We start from the raw sequence: 27,441 nt of genomic DNA on the forward strand, positions 1-27,441 counted from the left end.
TAGGATGGGTGACATAGAGCATCGTGAAGGGGATTGTATCGTAAGTTCGGTAGGAAAGGACTAGGTGATGGGTATTCCTGATGCGTCACAAGGTGGGTGACGGGTGCATCGGAAAGGGGATATCCATAGTCGAGAGGAAATCCGAACTGGAAAAGAGGAATACGCGTAAAGACGCAAGCACAAGAATAAAGATGGGTTTTGAGAAGCTTTTCTTAAAAAGCGGAATATTTTAACGAGTTTTCTGGGAAGAGCAAACGCTTTCCCGCGAGGAATCTATGTATGCATTGCATTTGTGCATGTGGTTGCATCCAGGGACGCCTGGGAAGTGCTGTGAAAGCATTGTTTTTAACTTATAAGGTTTTATTGAGATTTTGAGCAGGTTCAGACTATTTTTAAAATATGCCGGCCGCCCACTTAATAAGTAGGCAGCCATCTGATAAATAAGGCAACAGATCAGCCAACGTTTTCTCTTTCTCTTTTTCTGGCAGAACAGCGAAAAAAAAAATGGAAAAAAAAAATTTGAAAAAAAAAAAAAAAAAAACGGCCGCGATCTCTACGCGAGCAGCTATTTGTGCCGTGGCCAAGAAGCTATAAAAGCACCACATGCCCTCACTGAAAGGGAAGTTGCCAGCGCCAGCAAGAGAAGACTCTGCCGCCAGAAGACGCGAGAGATCGCGAGACTACGAAGCACGGAAGTCGCTTTTCCCGCGCAAGAGCGACATGTATCTATTGTGGATTCGCCATACGAATTGTTGTCGTGTGTTTGCGTATGTATTTGCAGGTACTTCATCGCGAAGGAGAAGCGAGAAGGCTTCGGCCTACTCTTGGGAATTCCGGAAACGGAATTCGGAAATTGTCTGTGGAGTCTCGAAAGGATTGAGAGCTCGTCTCTCGGATTTCCCTTACGGGAAGGAACGACCATCGAGTCAGAGAATTAGAACGGAGGGGTTTTCTCCGGCTCTTGTGCTTGTAAAAAGATTCTCCCTAATAAAGGATTCTCTTTAAGGGGGGGGACCAGCCCATCTTCTGGTCCCCAGTACTGTGCCGATCTTCTCACTCTCTATCTCTCTCTCTCTATCTATTTCTCTCTATATCCTTTGGCTTCAATATTAAGTGATAAATTCTATTTATCCGAGTATATTTTATATTGTTATGCGCTCCCGTTTGTGACACTTGGCTAAGGACACGAACAACCAAGCACTGCAAATGTGGGCCATCTCCTCCATAGTCCTCTCACCATAAAACCAAGCCAATCTTGTTGCGATCAACCTATGCATCTACACATCCATAGGAGCCATTCTTTTACCTGTAGTTGAGTAGCTCATCTCTAATCTTGTCCCTAATGTCACTGCTAGGCTCAAGGCGCTCCAATGCAAGCCGCCATTCTTTGCTCACCTCCTTGTTGGCCTCTTGACGCCTTCCCTGAAACCCGGGGTCAAACATAAAAGCCGCCGCATGAAGTGGAGAGTAGTATGCATTCCACCTGGACTCACACAAGCCATGAATCTCCGCATATTGAATAGGGTCAGGCACAAGCTTCTCAAGTGCCTCTATCATCCGATCCATGGCCTCGTAGACTTTGCCAATGCATGGCTGCAAGCTATCCACAACTCGAAGTAGGTGTAGAATGGGCTTGACCATGGCGTCAAGAGTCTTCACCTCCTCCCACCAAGCGGCATCGTCGGCCCATTCTCGGCATTTCAACCCTGTTGTTGATGTAGACTCCGGCATGGCATGGAACTCATCACTGAGAAAGAGGCCCTTTTAAGGCTCCGCCAAATGTAGACAAGTGGCCTAGCAAGCCAATTATATGCAAATCTTGTCTCTGAATATTTGAGCAAGGACAAGTGGCTCCTCTTTGAGAACTCGTGGCACACTTATTGATGGTTTTAGCACAAAGGACACAGTTTGATTGGCGTCACTAATGGTGGGTGAAATCCATGCTAAGCTCCCTATGTCCTTGAGGAGGTTGTCGAGGCAATGCGCCATGCAAAATGTGACATGGATGGTGGAATACATGCCCTCAATGATAGCCCCGGCTGCTTCATTTGACGGCTCTTCATCTGCAACCATACAAAGGACATTCTCCGGGCCGATGACCGCTATGGTGCTTGTCCACTCCGCAGCAAGCATCTTCGCTGCCTTGCCAGTGTCGGATGCATCATGTGACTCCAGAAAGTACATCTCCCCCGGAGAGTAGGCCACCACTCCATGGATGGACCGCTTGCGGGTGTCGCTTCATCCATCTACGAGAAGAGAGACGCCATTGGTCTTCTGCAAATCCTTCGTTGCTTCGGCCGCTTGCGCCGCGGCAAGCTTCTCTTTGTCAAGGAGGGTGGTGCGAAGCCTCTGAGATGAAGGTGGCACATAAGAGGGGCGATATCCTCCTATTTTCGTAACCATGGTTCGAAAGTATGGAGACCTATCAAGACAAAAAAGAGCATGTTATGTTAGTATGGAGACCTCATAATGAAATACAAAATGAGAGATTGCATAAGTCACAATGCACACTCACCGCGAAGCTTGGAAGACAATGTGGTCGTGGAAGAAGAATCGGGCAGCCGATCTATCCACCTCTTCCCCTGATTTAGGACTCCAATTTTCATTGAGGGTGCTTTGGCAACGCGCAATGGAAGCCCCCGATGTGGTTGCATTTGACTTGAAAGCTTGAGAGGTGGAGCCAAGGTTGGCTAAGGCTTGCCTTTGCTCTCGTAGTGTCGCCGTGGCAGAGGGATCAACGGCAACAAACAACCTTTCTTGGCCGCTTCGGTGACCTCATACACCGTGAGCTTCTCAAGAAGCTCCGCCCTCTTCTCGGGTGTAATGGGTGGGCAAAACTTCACCTCGTGGCCACCTTGACCGTGCCTGGTAGAGTCGACTTCATCCCACCATGACCATGTTTGCACAGCGGGCCTCTTTCGAGAAGAGCGGGCTTGAGAAGAGGAGTTAGCTTGAGATGACATGATGGTGGAGAGTGTAGAGGAGAGGTTACTTCAAAGTTCAAACTTGTGAGGGTGAAGGTAGAGAGGAGAGGTAGACCGTAGAGCCTTGAAAGTTGAGAGAGTAGAGGAGAGCTTGTGAGGTTAGAGGAGGGAGATAGTACGTGGAGAGTTTGAGACTTGAGAGCTCGAGCCTTGAGGATTGAGGTGGAGACTCGAGAGGGTAGACCATAGAGCAATTGGCTTGAGGTGGAGAGCTTGAGAAATGAGGACCCAGAGGGTGGCTTTTATAGCCATGGGAGAGAGCTTCAAAAATGTGGTTGTTGGAGAGATATTGAATGATCAAATTTTTTATTTTTAAAAATTGTTGACGTTGACCAATCGTCCCCTTCAGTCCCCGTCTGTCCTCGTCCGTCCCCGGGACGTCCAGCCTGCGTCCCTAGTTGGCAACCCAGTTGCTATTTGTTCCAACCCGTCCCCACTCGCCCCCGTCCCAGATCGGGCATCCCCCCTCTCTAGCGGCCGTCCCCTCCGTCCCCTGTGACTATGGTAGAATGTTTTTGGGAGTAGAGCGGGTTGCACAGATTTATGAAAAAGAGCTCTTGGCGGTTATTCATGCTCTTACTCAGTGGCGCCACTTTCTATTCGGAGCCAATTTTGCAATGTTCATCGATCATCAAAGTTTGAGATACTTCTTATCTCAAAAACAGCTCTCAGACAAACAGATGAGATGGGCAAATATTTTGTGGCAGTTTCATTTTCAGATAGTCAATGTTAATGGTAAGAAGAATTTGGTGACGGATGCGTTGTCTCACAAGCCACAGGTATTGGCTATTTCGGTGGTTCACCATCAGAACTTCGAGGATATGGTTGATCAGTATGCTACAGATCTAGATTTTGCAGACATCTTTGACCGGTTGAAGAGTGGGGAGACAGTTGCAAGCTATGCTCTGAAGGAAGGCTACTTAATGCGGAAAACAATGTTGTGTTACTCAGGCCTTAACAAATAAAGTTTTGACAGAGTGCCATTGTCCACCTTTTTTCAGGCCATTGCGGCATTGACACCACTTTGAAAGGTGTAGAAAAGTATTTCTATTGGCTGAGGCTCAAAAAGAATGTGGACGAATTTGTTCATAGTTGTTTGGTATGCCAAAAGGTTAAGTTTGATTGGCATAAGGCACTTAGACTCCTATAACCTTTACCTATTTCTAACCGACCTTGGGAGAGTATAGCAATGGACTTCATTTTTTAACTTGGAAAGTCATTGATCGATTCAGAAAATAGGCCCACTTTATTCTAGAGTGGGCATGATGGAATTTGGACAGTCATCGATCGATTCAGAAAATAGGCCCACTTTATTCCAATAAAGAAGACAGTTAAAGCCGACCATTTGGCTAAGCTGTTCGTCTCACAGAATTTTAGATTACATGGTATGCCTGAATCTATAGTCTTAGATAGAGATCCCCGTTTCACGAGCTTGTTTTGGAGGACAATTTGGGAGAATATAGGCACAAGGCTTAAATTCTCGTCCTTGTTTCACCCACAGACAGATGAGCAGTTGGAGATAGTCAATTTAATGGTTTTGGAGTTTTTGAAGTTGTATATCGCTAATCAAAACAATGGGAGAAGTATTTGCCCTAGGTGGAGTTTGCCTACAACAACACAATACATATGTTCACGGTGAAGGCACCAATTGAGATTATCGAGGGTGTCAAAAAGGTTCCACCTATTCTGAGCACCAAGGTAAGATTTTTGAAGCAAACCGGTATACACACGATCTGGACACTGCTTTTGCCAAGGTATGGGAGGCTTTGGAGAAGTCTCAAGCACGGCATAAGAAGGCAATAGACAAGCATCGACGTGACTTGCAATTGAAGGAATATGATTGGGTGCTACTACGGTTCGAGAAGGCATGCCTACGAAAACGGAAGGGGCAGGGATCGAAGAAAAGATAAATGATATATCCTTCCGACTGAAGTTACCAGATACTTGGAAGATTCACTATGCATTTCTTGTGAGTCTATTGAGACCTTTCAAAGTTGAAGTGCTAGTGGACAAGGAGCCAAAGGAGCAGCCCGAAGTGGAAGAGACTGAGGAGATTTTTATTCCAGAATATGTCCTGGCTCACAAGGAAAGGGAAGTGAAAGATAAGCTGACAAGCCGTTATTTAATCAAGTTCAGGAACTATCCGACTCTGGATGCCAAGTGGATGGAGGAGGACCTAACAAATACTCCTCAAATATTAAAGCTTTACCTTGAAGCTTTTGGTTTAGCACCAACTATTTCAAGAGTTATCGATGAAAATCAGCATATTGAATCTGCTGCAGTGCGGACTGCACGAGGGGGGTTACTCCGCTCCTTTGTCATAGGTTACCTTGATGAAATAAAGTCACTGATTTCTTTTGAGCTTTCAGGGATATCGACGGGTTGACAGTATTCTATTGAACGACTTTATGTAAAGAAGCACTAAGAAATGGGAATTCCTAAAATGAATCTGTTACATGTGCTCTCTCATGTGTGTATTGTTTGAGTGCATGCTTGAAAGGCGAAATGACTACTATATATGTCTTCCTCACATGAGGGGTGATGTGGATATGACAACCAAGACAATCAAGACATCCGTCAAAGATCAACGGATGTGATTGCTAAATAAGTTACAATGATCATGATTCTAATGTAAGATCTCGACAAGGATAGTGATGTGAAATGTTCAGTGACTGTCGTCTTCGTGCAAGTGCTTGATATGTCGGTATTTAAAGTCGGTGTGTGCTAAACTAGTTTTTGTCCTATGTCTATTTTGTAGGCATAATTGAGGGCGATTACAATTCTTTCAAGAGAGGGGTATGTCACAAAGTGATGACGTCTCATGGCCTAAACCCTAGCAAAAGAGGTGGAAGAAGTTTAACCAACTTGCAGGTTCCTTTCAAGGGGCCCAAAGTGGTTAGGATTTAAAACCTAATCCGCCAAGCTTATGGAACCCGGCCGAGGGGCCAAAAACTTTTTAAAATAAAGTGGGGACCCAAAATTACAAAGAACCTACTGACGTGGCAGTGTTGTACGAAGGCCCGCGTTTTTCGTTGACTGTTGACGTGGCACTGTACTGACCCTCACGTTTTGTGGAAATTGGAAGTAGCGCATGCTTTTGGCATTTGGAGCTTTTGGGGTCCATTGCTTTTCATGTAACTGCTCTTAGCTAGGCCAAGGGCCTTTATAAGTGTGCGAGGGCCTCCTCTTCTGGCAGATTTGCTTGGGAGCACTAGAGAGAGAGGGGACCCTCGGACATTGTACTTGTTGAGGCATAATAGAAAGACCGAGAAGGGATGCCAATCATTGGGGCCAGGTGTGGAACTCCGCCGTGCCGTGTCGCCTCTCTCTCAGTTTTCTTCAGTTGTTTCAGTTTCTCTCGCGTGTGTTGCACTAGATCTTCCACTTGGGTGTCCAAGTCTATTACACTTCCCATGTATGATGTGAGATCAAAGCATCCGTACAATTTTTTGCCTTGCAGCGTCTTTGCATGCGATATCTCTTGCTTCTCTAATTTCTATGTTAATGTGTGATACTGAATTCAGGGTGAGGGGCCAAGTTCCAACCATCTCTCAGCTGGGGCTAAAAATGGTTGAAGGTGAAGAGGTTGATTGTGGCTCCTATGATGCAGTTTAGCTTTTTTTGCATGTGTGCCCTAAATTTAGTTGGCTAATTTAATGTAGCATTCTTCAACATTCTTCCCACTCTCCACAAAGTCAAGAATATAGTTGTATGGGTAAAAGCTATGCCTTCAATTGTCCTTTTATTACTTTTCATTTGTTCACAAAAGGTGTTGGAACTTGGATGTGGAAATTCTCGGCTGAGCATGGACATGTTCCATGATGGAATCACTGAGGTTACTTGCAGTGATCTTTCTCCGATTGCAGTGCAGAAAATGAAGACACGCTTGGAGGCAGAGAACTGTAAAGGTGCTCTCTTATCTTTCTGTGTGGTACAGGAGGGTTGTCTTTTTCTAAGTACGAACAGAGTGCGAGTTTATATGCCACATTCTTGAACATTCACTGTATCATGTCAGACCAGTAATTGCTTGGAAAGACCCGAAAATGCCTGGCAATAATTTCTACACAAACTGAAATTGGCACTAGCATGATAAATACTTTGTGTAAGTGGAATGTGTGCATTTACTCTTTGCAACTACTTTTCAGAGCCAAGGGATAATCTTGTGAGCCTATTCATAAGACTTGTGTGTCTGGAATAACCATCTGTGCATAAATGATCGAACCAGGTGTAGTCTGAGTGTTTTTTACACATTGGGCATCTGGTGGTGTCAGCATGTGACTTGTGTGCAATATGTGATGGGAGCAAACAGATATACAGTGGAAACTTTGGATTTTTGCAGGTACTTTAAATCTGGAATGGTCACCGAGATACCTAAGGCAGGCCGTATTCCAGTCATAAAAGAAGTATTAAAGCTCTGATTAGCCTTAAACAAGAAAAGAAGAGACTTAAAGCCTGTGCCCCCTAGCCTAGCTCCATAGGGGGCGTCCTCAGCCTAGCCTTAGCCTTGTATTCTTCGGAGCAGCGGCTGGTCTTTTCTAGTGCAATGATCCTAGTCATGAAGTTCCTAAATTTATTATTTCTTGCTATAAACCATTAACCCATTGCTTGTATTAGCCTAGGGCACCATTTCATTATTCCCCGGGCTATCATTTTGTACTCCTCAAGAACCTCAAGCCTTCTGCGTTTTTTTAGTGCATTCATTAATGAGATGCGACCTAAGGACCACCATTTGGTGATGAAACAATTTCCAAAAGCTCCTTATTAGCGCGAGGTGTCGGTCCAACGCTATGAAGATAATTATTGTAGTTTGAGGAAGAGGCTTTGTGAGATTGTCTTTGGTAGGATAATATTCGCATTTATGTGACCATACTCAATATAATCCCGTAACAAATGAAAGTGATCGTCAGTAGCTGTTCACGAACAACAAGATTAACGGTACAGAAGCTAGGCTGGATGATGGCATAGGAGAGGCATGGAAAAGAAAGATGCAGCGGATATGGTACACGTTAGAGAGAAATAGCTCATTCTATTTTTGGGCCTTTAAACACCTTACAAATGCATTGGAGGTGGTTTAGCTGTGGCAAGGGTGGCTTAGCCCAACAATTGCCCCTTTAAGCTAGATTTGGGGCATTTCTGAGAGTCAGTCGATGACAAAGGTTTTACACAGCAACTCCTTCCTTAATGGGTATGCACAAGACTGGATGAACCAATTAACAACAAGGCTCTTCTACAACAAATGACTCCCAAACAAAGGGTGTAGGACAGCTAGCAGATTTAAACACAAGTGACGTGGAGGACAAGGTTTGGGCTTTTGAGGGAGGTCTTACCTCTGGCATTTTGTCCACTGGACTGTATCTAATCCCAAAAGTACACTAGGAGACATATTATGTCATGTGGGGTTGTTTATAATCACAATCTCCTTCCTAATGATGCGAAAGACGATTGAAGAGAGCATCGTGTTTGTATAAGGCTAATATTCTTTGCGCTTATGCAACCACTCCCACCTCTTGACAATGTCACCAACAACTGACTACATTGTACATGTGTCTTCTTCCCAGAGTATCATTTTTGCAGGAAACAACTATGTACTGCTCTTGTACACTCTTAGTGGGGATTTCCTTATCACCTTGCAACTGTAGAATTGCTTCATTAACTGCTGACGTCTGCCTTGTGGCACCCCTTGATTCTCGGTTGTCAACCCTATCTGAGCTGCCACACAGAAGCGCTTCCTCCTACACTGTGCACCTCTTGGGACGTGCATTTCTCAAGCTACCTTCTGTGTATTTTTCTTGTTGCCTTCTCTATATATGTAATACATATTTTTATTTATTTTATTTTTGCTCGTTTACCCCAAAACCCTTGAAAAGGTGCAAGTAGACATTGCGTGGCCAGTATGAAATGGTTGTGGCCAAAGGGGTTTCTCATATTGGGAATCTAGGTTGGTCAGTCGGTGATTGGTCTGGCCATTTAGCATTGAATTCTGATGAGTATGGAAGCATCTCTCTCCCTCTTACACATATGGTAATCATAGTGACAACCCGAAACGGAAATGGTAGAAACGAAAACGGAAAAACCGGAGTTTCGAAGTTTCGACCTCGACCAAAATGGTTAAGAAACGAGGTTTTTTAATTTATTAAAAAACCAATATAAAAGAAGCCTAGCAAGATAAGTCATTGATTATAATTTCATATTGTGCAAAACTTTAGAATCTACATGACAAAACTGAGAACCTTCAACATATGGTCTACAAGAAACTTGATGTCAAACATCTCCTCTGTGTGCAAAATGTGTCGGTAGGCACTGCAGAGGTCTCGACCAAGCACCTCCCAGTACTTCAAGAAGAAACTCAGAGTCAAACCACCCTCCTCTGGGCAACTACCCCTCCGGAGAGCCCTGAGGGCCTCTTGTAGCTCCTTAGTCTTGAGCAGGAGGCACTCAAGCCCCTACCTTTTCCCTTCAAATTGACCCTTAAAAAAAAAGGTTCGAAATGGAGTTTCTTCCGATCCGAAACGGTGAGAAAACGGCATTTCTATTTCGGGCCCCCCGAAACGCCGTTTCTTGTTACTATGATGGTAATGCCCCACTAGTTGGGCTTCTTAGATGACTATGTACAAGTTTTATGCGCGTTTGCCAAGGCAAGAGCCTTTTGAAGAGGAGCCGGTAGCCTTTCGAAGAGGAGCCGGATTACCTAATTGCTAAACCCCACAAGTACACACAGTTCCATTGTGAAGATTGCGAAACAAGAGAGTTTTCTCACGTGAAAACTCGTCCAAATCAAAGGGGAAGTGTCCCATTGCGTGGTGCGGGAGCTCCTGAGACAGTCATAGATGTGATTGCTCCGCTCAAAACGATCCAAAACAGAGGATACGGCTCGTTGCATTTATTTGCAGGTGTAGGGTTTCGTACCAAAACTACAAGATAACATCCGGGAAGCCTCAGGGAAGTCTTGGTGTGGTTTGTACAAGAGTTTGGGCACTTGTCAGTGACCAAAAGAGGAAATTACAGCATGCTGAAATTGACTCACAGCTCACCGAAAAGCTTCCAAAATGCAAGGGAAATCTGTCCTGGACTTGTACTTTCGACCTATAGAGATTTTGGTGCTGTTATGTTGCCGAAATTGGGTCAAAAACCTGCAATTTTAGCCCGACAGGTTTGGACAGCTTGGTTGGAGTGGGAGAGTTTTGTATAAGTGTTCGGATTGTTTGTTTGCAAAGGGTTGTTGACAAAGGGAAGCAACCTATGAATCCACTGGATGAGGACAGCTGAATTGTTGAGTTTCATGAATACTTTTCAACAGTTGGCTTAAAATCCGAGGATACTGGAGTTCCTGCAGGCTCCTAATAAGGTTGTTTCCATACTGCCACAAGAAAAGGAGGTCTCTTATGCAGAGGGGTCTCGTGACACTCAAGGAAAAGCTCTTTCAGTAGAGCAACAGGCTGTGAAGATGTCCAATGTTTTCTATAGGTCCAAAGAAACATCTGTACTTGGACAGAAGGCTGTTGTGAATGGTGAAGGGAGTAATGAACAAGCTGTTTATCAGACCATTCCGCCGCCTACTTCGTATCCTAGTTATTTTGGAGGCGGTTCAATGTTTCAAGCTACTTCATATCCTTGTTATTTTGGAGGTGGTTCAATGTTTTAGGCTATGACTGGACCTCCCACAAGTTTACAGGGTTATATGCCAGGAAATGTATTTGGGGCAATGCAACCATGCATGGTTAACCCTATGTATGGAAACCTAGGTGTTTAACTAGGTTTTCAGGGTGCCTATGTCAATTGTAGAATGCATGGAACGCACTTTGATATGGCTGGTTTTTTGTAGCCATATACTCACAAGAGGTATGCGAGTGCTGGAATGGTCAATTCTGGAGCACCACTTTTAAAGGCACCTATTTATGACAAGTTTACTCCTTTGAGGCAACCAAAAGAATACAAGGAAGGTGGGCACTAGGCAAGCAATGAAGTTTGAAACTTTCAATGGAACACAAGAAAAATTGAAGGCTTTGATCTTCAAACAACAATTTGATGCAGCTTATGCATGTGGAAACTTCACAGATTCTTCGAAGATATGCAAGGGTTCCACTTTCTTGAAAGGAAATGTGCTTTGGTGGTGGATCGGATTGTGGAACCAAGGTCAAGCACCTACAACATGGGTCCAGTTCAAGCAGATTTTTGCATTTGCGTGGCTTACAAACACTCTTAAAGTGGTTGTGATGATAGCATGGCAATAGAAAAAATGCTGCAATCTGTGAGAACCGTGAAGAGTACACTAAGTAGTTTTGGGATGCACTGTTGCCAGTATGCTCTTACCAGTTTGTGCCATTGTCATAACAGATTGAGAAGTACTGTCGTAGATTGCCCAAGGGAATTAGGGACTATTGTACAAAGACAAATCTCATGAATATCATGCTTGATTGAGAATGCGACATGGCCAATGATTTGTTGCAAGGAAATTCCAGTGGATTTAAAGGCAACAAGAGAGAGTCCTAGGGAAAACGGTTTTCAGCCACGGGCAATGTTGCAGCAAAGCCTTTTGTACCTTTCACAAAGAAACCCTCTATTGGTATAGCTGACAAGTCCAGAAGCAGTTTAAACCTTCTTTTGGGCAAGGTCAAGGATAGAAAAGGCATTTTTTTGGCAAATCTTTTGAAGAAAAGCTCTAAGAGGAGCCAAGAAATGCTTTACTTGTGAAGAAGAGGGCCATGTTGCAAATCAATGTCCACAAAGGAAGTAGAGGATAAGGATGACAAGTTAGAGCATAAAGGAAAATAGTCAAAGCCCAGTGCAGGACTTGTCCCTGATTTGGGACAGGTCCCAATGCAGGACTTGTGCCACAAAGTGATGACGTGGCTACGGACAGCAGAAACTCTAATTTCTGCCAGAAACCCTAAAATTCCTGCAAACCCTAATTTTTGCCAAAAACCCTAATTCCAGAAATCGCGGAGGTTAACCATTTTTTTATTTCTTATTTTGGGATATTTTTGAGCGACGCAAATCTCAGCTTTTGGCCAGAAAAGCATAATTGCTTTTTATTGCTCTCATTGAGAGAGAGAGAGAGAGAGAGAGAGAGAGAGAGAGAGAGAGAGAGAATTTGCTTTTGCCTTCAGAAACTCTCTGTGAGAGAGGGAAAAGAGCTTTTGCTTTCAGGACGTAGAGTCTGAGAGTGAAACCCTAGCCACTCTCTTGTACTTTGAACTGATTAATATAAAAAGAAATACCGAAAGGGGCGCCAGTCTTTGGGGCCAATATCTCTAGGCACGGAACTCCGCCGGGCCAGTGTACATCTATTGTGATCTGTGACTTGTTTTGAAGTGGTTATTTGGTGCTGTCGCGGTTGATTTTTGACTTGGAGTGTTCAAGTCTGTTACAACTTGTCCTAGATTTGGTTGGTGATCAGCCAAACATAGATGCCACGGGATTGTGCAGATCTTGGGGCAAAGTTAGGGATCAAATAGTATTGCTTTTCTTTAATTGAGGAATCCGCACAAATTTTATATCACCAAAATTGGCATCAAAGTTGACATTTGTGCAGAGGAGATGGGTATGATGGGTGAGGCAGGTTTGGCATGCCCAAGTCATTCAGAGTTTGTTACTCCCATTTTGGGGAATCTTTACTTGCACATTCAGAGTTATGTGGATGCCGAAGAGTTTCATATTATGCCACTTGAGGGTTGTGATGTGTTATCCCATGGTGCTACAAGTTGCATGCTATGGTGGATACTTACGACAAAAAGATTACCCTTGTACATAGAGGAAAGAGTCATGTGCTTGATGTAAAGCCTAAAGGCAAGTCTGTTCCAATTTTATCAGCTTTTCTATTTCATGTGTATAATCTTTGCAAAAAAATACTTGAAGTTGTATCTAATTTGTCTACTTTAGATAAAGATAGGACAACTTTCCTAAGTGGTTCTAGTGATGTCTTTTCAACTCTTTGCCAGGAGAATCACTTCATAAGAGACTTGAGATTATGAGTTAGATCAATGAGCTTTTAGAGAAGGGACTGGTTGATTCAACCCAGTTCATCCCCTTTTTGTTCGCTTGTACTCCTAGTGTGGAAGAAGGATGGTTCGTGGCGCATGTGCATAGATTACCGCGCTTTAAAATAAGAACACCATAAAGAACAGGTTCCCCATACCGAGGATGGATTTAGGGAGCGTCTTTGTTTAACAGAATAGACTTAAAGAGTAGGTATCATCAGATACGCATTAGGCGAGAAGATGTTCATAAGACTACTTTCGACATTATTTGGTCTCTATGAGTTGCTGTCATGCTGTTCAGTCTTACAAATGCACCTGCCATGCTCAATAGAATGATGGACATAATATTTAGACCTCATAGAAACTTTGTGGGTACATTCTTTGATGACATGATTGTCTTTCAAAGTTTGAAGAGGAGCATAGGGATCATTTGACCCTAGTTTCTATGAGTTACGAAGAACAGGCTGCACATTAATGCGAAGAAGAGTAAAAAGAAATTCACTTTCTTTGGCACATTGATTCAAAGGATGGGGTATGTATGGATCCTTCTAAATTAGAGGCAATCAAGTTATGGGAAGATTTGAAGTCCGACATGACACTCGAAGCTTTCTAGGCTTATGTCTCAACTACAGGAGGTTCATTTTCAACTTCATTGAGATTGCTTCACCACTTCATGCCTTACAGAGAAAGGGAGTTACCTTCAAGAAATTGTAGCTTTCAAGCACTTGAAAGAAAAGTTGACTTTAGATCCAGTCATCATTTTGCCAAATCTTGCGAAACCATTTGTGGTCCAATGGATGCTTGTGGGAACAGCCTTGGTGCAGCTCTTATGCAAGGTGGCCGAGTAGTGGCATATGCGAGTAGAATTTTCTCCAATTGAGAGAGAAGTTTACAAGTTTCCGAGAAAGAGATATGGGCAGTTATTTATGCTCTCACCGGTTGGAAGCACTTTTTGCTTGGTGCTGATTTTGTTGTGCAAACGTATCACTAGACCTTGCGTTACTTTCTAACTCAAGCTAAACTGTTAGAATTGCACATGCGATGGGCAAACATTTTGTTCATGTTTCATTTCTAGATTGTCCACGTGGAAGGCGAAAAGATGTGTTGTCTCGCAAGTTACAAGTTTCTGCAGTATCTATTTCATATCACCATGAACTGGATGAAATGAAAGGACAATATGCTAAAGATGAAGATTTTGCAAGGATTTATGATCATCCTGTTAATGGACAACGTCATGACCATTATACACGTAAGAGCGATTTTCTCATGATGCCCAACAAGCTATGCATCACTAAGAGTTGCGGCCAAAAGTCTTGATTGAAAGTCATGCTCCACCATACGTTGGACATCGTGGAATTGATGCAACAGGGAAGGCAGTTGATGTAACAAACTTAAACACTCCAAGTCGAGATTCCATCGCGACACCACAAATAATCACTTCAAAACAGTTTACAGTTTACAATTGATTCGACACTGGCCCGGCGGAGTTTCGTGCCTAGAGATATTGGCCCCAAAGATTGGCACCCCTTTTCGGTATTTCTTTTTGTATTAATCTGTGTTCAAAGTACAAGAGTGTAGGCAGGTGCTCAATTTCAGACTCTGCGTCCAGATCCTCTGAGTTGTGAGAGGCCTACATGCGTATATAAAGGTTACAAGGGATGCTAAAAGCAGATTCCAAAAGCTGAAAATCAAAAGCCCAAATAAAGCAAAGGCTCTTTCTCTCTCTTGCTTGTAAAATGAAGCAAGTTCCAAAAGCTGAAAATAATTAGCTTTTTAGAATAAAGTAGAAGAGCTCTCTTTCTCTCAATATGCGTAGCCAAAAGCCAAAAGCTGCCGCAAACTGCCTTGCTTTATTCCGTACGCTGCTGCCACGTGTCAGCTCCACGTTTTGCATCGGAATTTGCGAGATCCGTACAGCCTGGCCATGTGGCAGATTTTGCGTGAATTGCGGGGACTGCCGTACTGCAGCCAGCCACGTCACCATTTATGTGTAATGGGCAGCCACGTCATCCCAACAGAGAGTGTATGTGTGTGTGTTATGGCACTCAACGTCACCAGTTTGCGACATACCCCCCTCTTGAAAGCATTGTAATCGCCCTCGATTATGCCTGCAAAATAGACAGAAGCCATAAACTATCTTAGCAGACACTGACTGTTAGTACCGACGCACTAGGAACACACATCTAGCACATGTACCAATCGACAGTCACATCACAAGACATCACTTGACATCACAAGGACATCACATGACAAATCACATTCAACATTCATTCATCTTAGAGCATGATTTATCGGCAATACAGTTAGCAATCGCATCTAGATCCACTCAAGACCTCATAGATGCCCGATTGACTAACCTCTATTGCAACCATATCTATTCGAGATCATTCTGACCAAAATGCTGCAGTCATTTCGTCTATCAGTTCCTGCACTTAAAAACAAGTCAAGAACAAATTAGTTTCATATCTTTCCCGGAATTCCATTTCATAAAGTCATACAATAGAATACTGTCAGCTCTCAGTATCCCTGAAGCTCAAAGAGACATCAGTGACTCTAGTATTCAAAAATCAAGGCATCTGCTGACAAAGGAGCGGAGTAACTCCCCTCTTGTGCAAACCCACTGCACCAGATCTCCGGCCAAGCTGAATTCTGGGTTCCATTTGGAAGAGACTATGCTAAACCAAAAGCTTCAAGGTAAAGGTTCACAATCTGAGGAGTATTCGCTAGGTCCTCCTCCTCCATCCACTTTGCATCCAATGCAGGATAGTTCTTGAATTTAACCAAGAACCGCCGCCGTACTTTACCCTCATGCTTTCTGTCCTTATGTGCCAAAATCTGTTCAGGAACAAGGATCTCCTCGTTTTCTTCCACTTTGGGTTGCTCATCAGGCTCCCCATCTTCGGGCACATCACCTTTCAAGAGACTCACATGGAATGCATTGTGAATCCTCCAAGTGTCAGGCAGTTTCAGTCGGAAGGAGACATCATTGATCTTTTCGGAGATCTGGAAAGGTCCATAGTATCTCATACTAAGCTTTGGAAAAAGCCTCTCCTTTCCCTTCTTCTTTCTTAGGTGTGCCTTTTCAAAACATAAGAGCACCCAATCATCCTCCTTCAATTTCAAATCGCGACGATGGCGATCCGTTGCCTTTTCTGCAAAGCCTCGCGGACCTTGGTAAAAGCCGTGTCTAAGTCACGCGTGTACTCATCAGCTTCAAAAATCTTATCTTTTGTGCTAAGGAAGGGTGGAACCTTCGCAGCACCTTCAATAATCTCAAATGGCGCCTTCCCCGTCGAAGAGTGTATCGTGTTATTGTAGGCAAATTCCACCAAAGGTAGATACTTTTCCCATAGAGTCTTCCGATCCGAGATATAAGACTTCAATAAATCTAAAACCACTGAATTGGCAATCTCAGATTGCCCGTTAGTCTGCGGGTGGAAAGATGACGAGAACTGCAACCGCGTGCCAATGTTCTCCCAAATTGCCTTCCAAAACAAACTCGTAAATTTGGGGTCCCTGTTGGAGACAATCGTCTCGGGCATGCCATGTAATCTGAAAATCTAGGCCACAAACAGTCTCGCTAAGTGATCCCGCTTGACTGTTTTCTTCAATGGAATGAAATGAGCCTGCTTGCTAAATCTGTCAATAACAGTCCAGATACCATTTTGACCACTCTGTGTTCTTGGGAGATAAAAAATGAAATCCATTGCAATACTTTCCCAGGGGCGGGTGGGTATGGGCAAAGACTGTAACAATCCCTGCGCTTTATGCTTGTCAAACTTGACCTTCTGGCATACCAAGCAACTACGCACAAACTCATCCACATCCTTCTTGAGTCTCTGCCAAAAGAAGTATCTCTGTACCCCTTTCAAGGTGGTAGCAATGCCGCGGTGACCCGTTAAAGGTGGACAATGGCATTCAATCATAACCTTTTCCCTCAACGGCTGTGTAATGCACAACATGGTTTTCCTCATCAAGTAGCCATCCCGAATGGATTATCCCGCTACTGTCTCCCCATCCCGTATCTGTGTGAAAACGTCTGCAAAATCCGTGTCTGTGGCATACTGGTTGATCATATCCTCGAAGCTCCTATGATGTATCGTGGAAATAGCCAGAACCAACGGCTTCCGAGACAAAGCATCTGCCACCAAGTTCTTCTATCCTTGAACATGGACATTCTGGAAGTGAAACCGTGACAAGATGTTCGCCCACCGCATATGCTTTTCCGATAGCTGCTTCTATGACAAGAAGTAGCGTAGACTCTGATGGTCTGTAAAGACGGTAAAATCCGCTCCGAGTAGGTAATGCCGCCACTAAGTAAGAGCATGGATAACCGCCAAAAGCTCTTTCTCATAAATCTGTGCTGTCAATTCCACAAACGGCTCTCGTAAGCAATGACATGGCCTTCTTGCATTAAGACCGCACCCAGACTACGACCACAAGCATCACAATATACTTCAAATGACTTTTGCAAGTCCGCAAAGTCAAAACTGGTCCCGTAGTCAATTTTTCTTTCAAAGTCAGAAAGGCAGTCACCTCTGTGGGTCCCCACGAGAAAGGGACTCCTTTTTGTGTCAAGATATGCAAAGGGGAAGCAACCTTTGCAAACTTTCGAATGAACCGTCTATAGTACGAACACAATGCCAAGAAGCTTCTAACTTCATGGACATTCTTCAAATTGGGCCAATCACGGATAGTCTCTATCTTGGCCGGATCCATCTGCACTCCTGTTGCTGACACAATGTGTCCCAAAAAGTGTATCTCTGGTAGGAAAAATTCACTTTTCTTTGCATTAATCACCAACTTGTGATCTCGTAATGCCTGAAAGACTTGAAGCAGATGTACTCTATGTTCTGCCTCATCCTTGGAGAAAACAATGATGTCATCAAAGAAAGTGCCAAATAGCCTGTACTTTCAAAAAATCGTTTCCATCATCCGGTTAAATGTCGCAGGAGCATTGGTTAGGCCAAAAGGCATCACCAAAAGCTCAAATAACCCAAAAGTCATCCGAAAGACTGTCTTTTAGACGTCTTTCGGCCCGATTTTGATCTGATGATATCCACTCTTCAAATCGATCCTGCTAAAGCACGAGGATCCTTGTAATCTGTCGAGTATATCATCGATCCTAGGAATCGGAAATCTGTTCTTGATGGCGATATTGTTGAGAGCTCTACAAACGATGCACATTCTCCAGATCCGTCTTTCTTCAAAACCAACGACACTTTGAGAGCAATACGGTGAAGTACTAGGCTCGACAAGACCCTTTTCCAAGAGGTCTTTCACTTGGTTCATAATCTCTTCGTTCTGGGCTCGGCTCACATGGTAAGGTGGCCGATTTGTTGGTGTGCTTCCAGGTATCAGATCAATGGTATGATCTTCAGGACTTGCAGGTGGTAACTCGCCTGGCAGGCCCTCTGAGAAGCAATCGGCATGAGACTGGAGAAAATCTTGGCGTTCTTTATCAAGTTCATACATATTGGTCCTATCCTCATCACTCAACTCTTTCAAAAAGATCGAGTAAACAATCAGACTAGATTTCATTAATTTAGAAATGGCCGAACCCGATACAATAGGGACATACTCGCCCTTAAGTTTTATATCAAGTACAATGGTTCTGCCCTTCTCTGTGGTCAACGTCGCTTTCCTTGCCCGATAGTCGACCACGGCGTTGTTCTTGTGGTACCAGGGAATTCTCAAGAGGACATCCAACCTTCCAAAGGCATTATGTAAAAGTCCTCATGCCCCAAATACCCCTGACAATGCAACCGAAGTTTGCCAATGACAGGTGTAATGGCTACGTCTCTGCCGGGTGCCGCTAGAACTGCCTTCGCAAGTGGTCCCATCCGATCGGGAGTGATCTCGAGCCACGTCACCAATTCTGGTGAAATAAAGTTGGCCTTGGCTCCTCCATCAAAGAAGATCAGGGCTTCTTGGTCTTTCACTTTGCCCCAAGCTTGGCAAAGTTTTGTACTCTCGTCCATCGTGCTGGGATCGGTACTCACGCAATCTGGAACCAGTCCTGTTTTCATCTTGCCTTTTCTTCCACGTTCTTCAGCTGCTCTCGAACTCTTAGGCCTCTTGTCGTCCTTGTCGTTCTGTTCTTTCTGTGCCTGTTTAGGGCACTTCGCGGAGATATGTCCAGTTTCCCCGCATCCAAAGCACTTCCCCTCCTTGATGTAGCGAGCTCTCTCCCGAGGAGTGAATATGGGTGGTGCATCTTTCTTTTTTGGGTTGCTCTTCCTCTTTCTACTTTCATTTGTCGAAGTCTGTTCGGTTCTTTATGTCATGATCTCATTGGTGGGGTAGGTCAAACTACCTGAGTGAATGGCAAAACCCCGTTTCGCATGACTCATCAACTCCTGAATGGAAGCTGACTTTTGTTCCAAGCAGTGATCTCGGATCTTTGTAGGTAGACCCAAGGCAAACCGCTGAATCTGTTCCTTGAACGAGATCTTCTTAATGAAGAGGGGGGTAGAAAAGAGCTCCATAACCTCTCGCAATAAGTGTCCACTGTATCCTTCTTGGTCATCCGAAGATGGTTCCAGGTAGTTCGTATGTCGCGTTCATACTCTCAAGTCAACCAAGAAGAAATAAAAAGCCTCTTGAATTTCAGCCATTTAACTGTCGCAGTCTTGTTTAATAGAAGCGTGGACCACCAAGTTCAAGCATTCCCCTTAAAGTAAGAGGCAGCTCTCCGAATCTTAGAGTGCTCTGAGTAACGCCCTTCCGTGAAAGCGATGTCAAACTACTGTACAAAAGACAAATCCTTCGAAGCATCTCTATAACCAGAAACGTGTCAAATTTAAATGATTGTCCACCTTCCTTAAACTCTCGGACTTTCTTGCTTTTGTCTTCCAAAAAGTCATACTAGTTGGCTTTATAAAAATTCTTCTTCTTTGCGTAAAAGTTGCTGTCATCAGTGTCCGAACTGTCTGTAGACGAGTCCTCTGTAGAACTCTCAATCACTGGGCGAGATTTAGACTTCTTTGCCTTTTTCTTGCCTTTCCAAAGCGTTGCTTTTTGCTTCGCTTTTTGCCTTTTCTGCCTTCTTCGCTCGAGTCAGATGAGCTAGAAGAATTGTCGGAAGAAGAAGAAGAAGAACTGGGTACTCCTTCAAATCGAACACGCTTCTTCTGCTTTCTTGCCTTTTCAAATGTAGACTGACGACCCAAATAACCTGGGAAGTCAGTGCCTTTCTTCTTCTTTTTGGCGTGCTTTTTAGCTTTGTTCAGCGCGTCAAAAGACTGAGCAATTTGTGCATCAACCACCTCTTCTAATTCTTTTTCTGTATACTTCTTGGGAGTAGGAGGTTTCTTGAGAGCGGGTTTTCGGGGTGGTTTTGTGGTCTTCTGCCACTGCGTGTGCAGCTGCTCGAAAGAAGTCTTGCTCATATATTTTACCAATTTCGGGTCCTTGGCAAAATTAAGCATCATCTTTGTTGCATCGCCGATCAATTGTCGACGCTCCATCTCTTGACGCTCTGCCTGAGTAGGCCGAGGCGGGCCGTACTCCTCGCGTGAATCTTCGTTGTGATCCCTTCCCGCATCCCCGGATGCAAAGGGAGTCGATTGATCTTTGCGTGAAGCCATATGTGCCGCCGAAAAAAAAAAGGGATCGGATTTCTCGTAGAAGAGAAATCGGCCGTGCTTTGATACCACTGTAACAGACTTGGATACTCCAAAGTCGAGATTCTACCGGAGACCACTAATAATCACTTCAAAACAGTTCATAGTTCACAATTGATTCGACAATGGCCCGACGGAGTTCTGTGCCTAGAGATATTGGCCCCAAAGACTGGCGCCCCTTTCGGTATTTCTTTTTGTATTAATCTGTGTTCAAAGTACAAGAGTGCAGGCAGGCGCTCACTCTCAGACTCTGCGTCCAGATCCTCTGAGTTGTGAGAGGCCTACCTGCGTATTTAAAGGTTACAAGGAATGCTAAAAGCAGTACCCAAAAGCTGAAAATGAAAAGCCCAAATAAAGCAAAGGCTCTTTCTCTCTCTTGCTTGTAAAATAAAGCAAGTTCCAAAAGCTGAAAATAATTAGCTTTTTAAAATAAAGCAGAAGAGCTCTCTTTCTCTCAATATGCATAGCCAAAAGCCAAAAGCCAAAAGCTGCCGCAAACTGCCCTGCTTTATTCCGCTGTTGCCACGTGTCAGCTCCGCATTTTGCGCTGGAATTTGCGGGATCCGTACAGCCTGGCCACTTGGCAGATTTTCCGTGAATTGCGGGGACTGCCGAATTGCAGCCAGCCACGTCACCATTTATGTGTAATGGGCAGCCACGTCATCCCAGCAGAGAGTGTATGTGTGTGTTGTGGCACGCCACATCACCAGTTTGTGACAGTTGAGACATTTTTTTATTGGTTAGCTTTGCGTCGAGATGTTGATGCTTTTGTAAGATTATGCTTAGTATGCAAGAAGGTCAAGTGTGATAGGCAGAAAGCACCGGGATTGGTACAACCATTGCCGATTCATGATAGGCCATGGGAAAGCATAGCGATGAACTTTGTTTTTGATCTTCCAAGAACACCAATAGGAAATGATGGGATTTGGACTATCATTTGCAGGTTCAACAAGCAAGCCCATTTTATTCATGCTAGGAAGAAGATAAAGTCAGAACACATGGTCAAGATATTTATGCGTAATATTGTCAAGTACCATGGGATGCCTTAGTTAATTGTCAGTGACAGGGATTCACGTATGATTAGTGTTTTCTGAAAGGCATTGCTTGAGAACATGGGCACTACGCTACATTTCTCATCTTCGTTTCATCCACAAACAGATGGACAATTAGAATAGGCAACACTATCTACCATCGGTTGAATCTGCTTACAAAAACATAGTGCATTCATCAACATGCAAGGCGCCATTTGAGATAGTGGACCACCCATTTTCCAGATTAAGGACAAGATATTTGAGACAGACAAGTATGTACAAGATACGGATGATTTCACAAAGGGGAGCGCATAACAATATCAAATATACTCGGATAAATGGAGTTTATCACTTACTATTGAAGTCAATTAATAGAGAGAGAAAGAGAGAGAAAGAAGATCGACACCGTACTGGGGACAAAAGATGGGTTGATCCCCCCCCGTAAGAGTATCTTTATCACTTGGGAGAAGTCTTGATACAAGTACTGGAACCAAACGTATTACCACATTCGTTCTAGATCAGACTCGATGGTGCTCGGAAGCCTTAGCTTCCTATTCTCAGGGCAAAACCCTATTCCTAGGAACCTCCGTTTTTTATTTAGAAATCCTCGAGAACCTTGGTTCTCAGCTCTTGAACTCACCTTCCAGACTCAGATCATGGCATCCCTATAACTCTATTTCGACTCTATTCTTAGAGTCCTCTTCCATAGAAATCTTAGCAGCAACTCTGCTTTCCTAAACACAAAGTCCCTTCTCGGGCATCTCTATTCAACAGCATGGGGGAAACACTGGCGCCTTGCTTGTCTTACTCCTTTGCCGTCCTTCTTGGTTGAAATCTGCGGCGGCATGGCTGAACTCTTTATTGCTGGCTCTTCTGATGCCTGAGAGTGACAGAGAGACCGCTCTTATAGCTTCGGCAGCTGGTAGGAATAGAGTGAGGCTTTTCTGAGAGAGAGAGAGAGAGAGAGAGAGAGAGAGAGAGAGAGAGAGAGAGAGAGAGAGAGAGATTTAATTATCCACGGAGGTCAGATATGACCCATGGAACCAAAACAAAACATTACATCTGTTCTTTTGGAATGAAGGCGTTAGATACATATCAGTTGGGGACTGAGGGTCCATCAAGGGGGAAAGAAAAAAGGATAAGAACAAGATCAAAACCTAAGGGGGGTCAGGTGGAGAGGGAGCTGGCTTGGGAGTTCGAAACTCGTGAATGATGGCTTTACCACCACGGTAGATTGCTCATTTACCAGATAAGGATGTTGTAGCTCAAGAACAACTCGGGAACTAAGGATTATGAATCAAAATCTAAGCAGAAGTACAGCCGACAAATGACCCGATTCATGCCAACCCGATTACAATGTAATGGGTCCTATTTATATGCCTTGGGAATTACTGTGGTAACTATCGTGGTAATTACTGACTGATCCACTGTTCATCTCACAAGAGCCGGTTCCCACCCAGTGAGACTGTCTCAGCCATCTACACTTGTTTACGAGCTTCATGCATCTTTTTGAGCTCGCTTGCTTTATGCTTGAGTTGGTTGTCAATTCCTCGGCGATCCAAAGCTTTGTCCCCTTGAGGCGGTAGAATTGGCATAGCAGCCTTGTCTGTTCTTCTTTGTTTTTGAAAGTGAGGATACATTGGCCAAGTGGTACATGCATATGCGTGTCATTGATCCAAGAGACAGTGTCGGGCTCGATGTCGATTGGTTGAGGAGTGTCATTAAGCTTGGTGATGGCTTCTTTGAGGGTGTCCTCCTTGGTGCACTGTGGTGAAGAGAGTCCTCCAATTTTGGTCTTGAGGGCAAGGGATTCTTGTAGCCGGCATTCTTGTAAGGCTGCTTGGATTTCGTTGTCGATCTTCTTATACGCTGTCGCATTGGCTTCTTGTTGAGCCGCCTTGACAGTCTCATTGAGAGAAGCTTCAACTTCGTGTTTTTTTGCAAGTAGATAGAGAGAGAGAGAGAGAGAGAGAGAGAGAGAGAGAGAGAGAGAGAGAGAGAGATTTTGCTGCTTTTTTTATCTGCATTAAGTGGGTGGCTGTCACGAGTCTGTGGCAACTAACTTTACTTGTTGATTTCTTTTTGGGGGAATTTTATTTGACTTGTTTTAAAGCACCCCTCTGGAAATGCCAATGCCCGAGTTGCATGATGTGAGGCAGACAGTGAGAGTCTAGGCCGGATGGCCAATGAGCACTAAAGTTGGACAAATAGATTAAGGTTAGCCACGATGGGGCTACGAGTGTAAATCACCTGATAGCTGGCCAACATTGCATTTTTCGATGTGGTTCCAGTGGTGATTGATGATCAGATGACACGTGTGAGTGCCATGGAAGCATCTCCTAAAATTTAGGGAACTGCTATTTTGGACCTGAAAATGTGTTCGCGTCATTAGCTTTGGAATGACAAGGGGAACATTTTATTGCTCTGCTACCAAGTCAACTGACGCACCAGTTAAGATATTTTTAGCCAAGTTGGCCAAAGTCGGAAACTGGGCAAGGTGTCACTCTGTGAGCAATTCTGCCACTCTGGGAGAGATGGGGCGAGTCTACAAGAGAAAAGGGGCGCCATTTTCAGCGGAAGGTGGATTGCAATAGGTGCAAGAGCTATGGAGTGCTTGCTTACCCTCTTATGTACAGTGCGGTGCCAGGAGTGATGCCCTGCACGCTCTCTCTCTCGCCTACGAGCAGATATGTTATGCCCCTCAAGTGGGCTTCTCATTTGACCAATGTACAGTTGTGTGGGTTCATGCGTGATTGCCGAGGCAAGAGTCTCTTGCACAGATACTGGATTAGCTAGTGGCTAATCCCCCGCAGGTACAAGTGAATTCGGAGAGGTTTCACGTGAGAAATCTCGTCCGATTCAAAGGGCAAGTAGCCCTACAGGTGCGGGAGCTCGAGGACTTGCTATGGATGCGACCGGCACGTGAAACAGAGCCCGAAACAGGGACAGCCTGCTGTGTATTATTGCAGGTTTAGGGTTTCGGCCCTAAACGGTCCCTAATACCCCCAGGAGGTTTGAGGACGAGAGGGGACCGCTGTAGAGGTGATCTGGCGCATTTTCGGGGCAGAAAACAGAGAATTCAGTGTGGTGTAGATTCTTGCCAGGTTTTGCAAAATGTCCGTATGCGTCGGGAAAGTCATCTATTGTGCGGGGATATTGACTGTGAAGCGTCCTAGTATGGTTATGTTGCCAAAATCGGGCTAGAACAGATGGATTTCAGCCCGGATTGTGTGGGACAGCTTGTAGGAAATCACAGGTTTTATTCCCTCTGTTAAAGAATAAAGAAGTACCGAAAGGGGCGCCAACCTTTGGGGCCTACAGGTGTCACTGTCTGCTTGGGAGCATTCTAGCTTCTTGGCTGTGCTTTTGTTTTGAAGTGTAATTCCAGTCTCAGTTACAGGTTCCTCTTAAGTCATTGCTTTGTGTCGTAAAGTCAAGTGTTAAAGAATCGGGTGAAAGCTAACGTCTACCGCCCCACGGGCCGGTTTCAGTGGGTGGGCATTGAATAAAATGCTATGAACCTGCTAAAAATTGAGTAAAAGTTTACAAGTTGAAAACCATGCTTACAGAATCACAACCCAGGGGTCCTTGGATGGAGTCTCATGCATAGATGTAATGCTAACATAGGCTCCTTTACGGAAAAGCATTTGCTTTTCCGAAAAGCAACTCGCTTTTTCAGAAAGCAACTGCATTTCCTCAAAGTTTCTTCTGGACCCATCTTTCAAGTGCTTGCCTCATCTCTTATGCACAATTCTAACTCAGTTTGGAATACCTCTTGACTATGGAATATTCCCTTTCCGATGCTCCCGTTACCCATCCTGTGACGCATCAGGAATACCCATCACCTTGTCCTTTCTCATTGAACTTATGGTACAATCTCCTTCGTGATGCTCTGTCACCCATCCCATGACGCATGTGAGATGTCCGTTTTGGATGGTCGAATACTTCTTCTCGATGCTCTTTGTCACCCATTTGATGTGACTCATCAGAAATACCTGTTCTTGCTGGCCTCACAGATATTCCTGTTCATCTCTCGTCGTTACTCTGAATGATGCACTATAAATATCTATACTTGGATGTCTTGAGCGAGAAAACCCTCTCACTTATAAATCCACTAATTCATTTAGAATTATATTTCCTTGAGATAAAGCTGATTTAGCAACGGATGTAGCATACAGGAAGATAAAGATAGCTCTTGAAAAGACTCAAGCTAACCAAAAGAAAACTGTTGATGCTCACTGTAGTGAACTTGTATTTTTACTTGGTGATTGGGTACTTTTGTGCTTTGAAAAGATGAGGTCAAGGAAAAGGAAAGGCAAGGAACTTTTGTTTCCTAAGTTGAGCATGCGGTATTATGGAACTTCTCAGATTTCAAAATAGATTAGCGATGTGGCTTGCAGATTGAAGCTACTAGAAGGATGGAAGATACATAATTCTTTTCATGTGAGCCTTATAAGGCCCTTTGCTGGTGATGTGCCAGTGAATATGGTTCTAGAGGAACAACATGAAGTCGAAGAATTGGATGAAATTCTTGTTCCTGAACAAATTATGGCACATAAAGAAAGGAAAGTCAGAGGGAAAGTTGCAAGACATTACTTGGTGAAATTCAAGAGCTGCTCACCAATGGATGCAAAATGGATAGCAGTGGTCGAACTGGTAGATTCACCTCAGTTACTGCAACTTTACCTTGAAGCTCCAATCCGAACCCATAGTGACTTGATGTAGCTCTCTGGAGCAATGTTAGAGCATGGTTCATGATGCTTAAATGTCAGGCGTAGCGGAAGTGTTTAAGGATTTAGCTCGGATCTAGTACTCCGCACAAACACAAGGGACACTTTACTCACTTGAATGAATTGAACTGAACTGAATGAAAGAGAGAGGCACAAGAGAGAGAGAAAAGAGACGACACCGAATGTCGGGTCCCAAACCCTCAAGGCCCCCTTGCTCTGTTGCCAGAGCAAGTACTTTCTTTATTTTTGCACAATGTTGATACAACGACTAAATGTTGAGATGTTGATGCTAATGGGTATTGATGCTACCGATGTTGGGTACTACTGAGATATTGAAGGGTATGGCGTGGTACTGAGGTATTGATGGGCACTAAGGGGTGTTGAGGTACTGATGGGTCCTGTGTCGGCGAAGATAACGATGTTGATGAGGTACTAATGGGTTTTATGTCGACGACAACGAGGAGGTACTGAGGGGTTTTATGTCGATGACGACGACGAGGTACTGATGGGTTCTATGTTGACGACGACGACGAGGTACTGATGGGTTTTATGTCGACGACGATGACGTCGACGACGAGGTAGTGAGGGGTTCTATGTTGATGACGATGATGACAACAACGAGGTACTGCTGGGTTCTACGACGACGACGACGATGCTATGGCTGAATGCCGGAAATTGCTAGCGATGTCGATGGCTAGGGTCTCCGACCATGACGAGGCTAGGGGCTGAAAGCTATCGCCGAGGACACGACGGGCTGAAATCTGCTGGCTGTTCTGGCTGAAACCGCCAAGGAAGTTTTGAGGAAAACACTACTGAGAGAAACGCCAGGGGGCTGGTTGGTACTGCGGGCACTGCTTGGTGCTCAGGGGTGTTGCTGCCTCCTGTGTCCTCAGCCTTCTCCAAGTGCCCAATGGGCTGCCTATATAGGAGTCTTTTGCTGGGTCGAGCAAGCTCTAATTCAGCCCCACGGCCAAGGAATAAATTGGCTGAAAAATCACTTATTAATAAATCAAGTGCCAGGCTAAGAGGTGGTTCATGCGGCAATTTGCTTATATGCTGAAATGCTGTACTTGTGCAAGAGAGGGTATGCAACC

The 27,441-nt window shown here is 44.3% G+C and overlaps 1 protein-coding gene and 1 pseudogene across 1 annotated transcript in view; both read left to right on the forward strand.

Moving 5' to 3' along the window:
• Window positions 1–27,441, forward strand: part of LOC147421419 (S-adenosyl-L-methionine-dependent methyltransferases superfamily protein) — a 51,671-nt gene that overhangs the window by 10,441 nt on the left and 13,789 nt on the right. Inside the window, exon 3 of the mRNA XM_086503552.1 lies at window positions 6,754–6,892. Within this exon, the coding sequence (XP_086359678.1) occupies window positions 6,754–6,892 (139 nt within the window). The remainder of the gene's footprint in view (window positions 1–6,753; window positions 6,893–27,441) is intronic.
• Window positions 7,280–26,367, forward strand: LOC147421420 (uncharacterized; annotated as a pseudogene).

The sequence above is a fragment of the Adiantum capillus-veneris genome, chromosome 27, assembly GCF_014529385.1.
Source record: "Adiantum capillus-veneris isolate H3 chromosome 27, ASM1452938v2, whole genome shotgun sequence".
Taxonomy (NCBI): Eukaryota; Viridiplantae; Streptophyta; class Polypodiopsida; order Polypodiales; family Pteridaceae; genus Adiantum; species Adiantum capillus-veneris.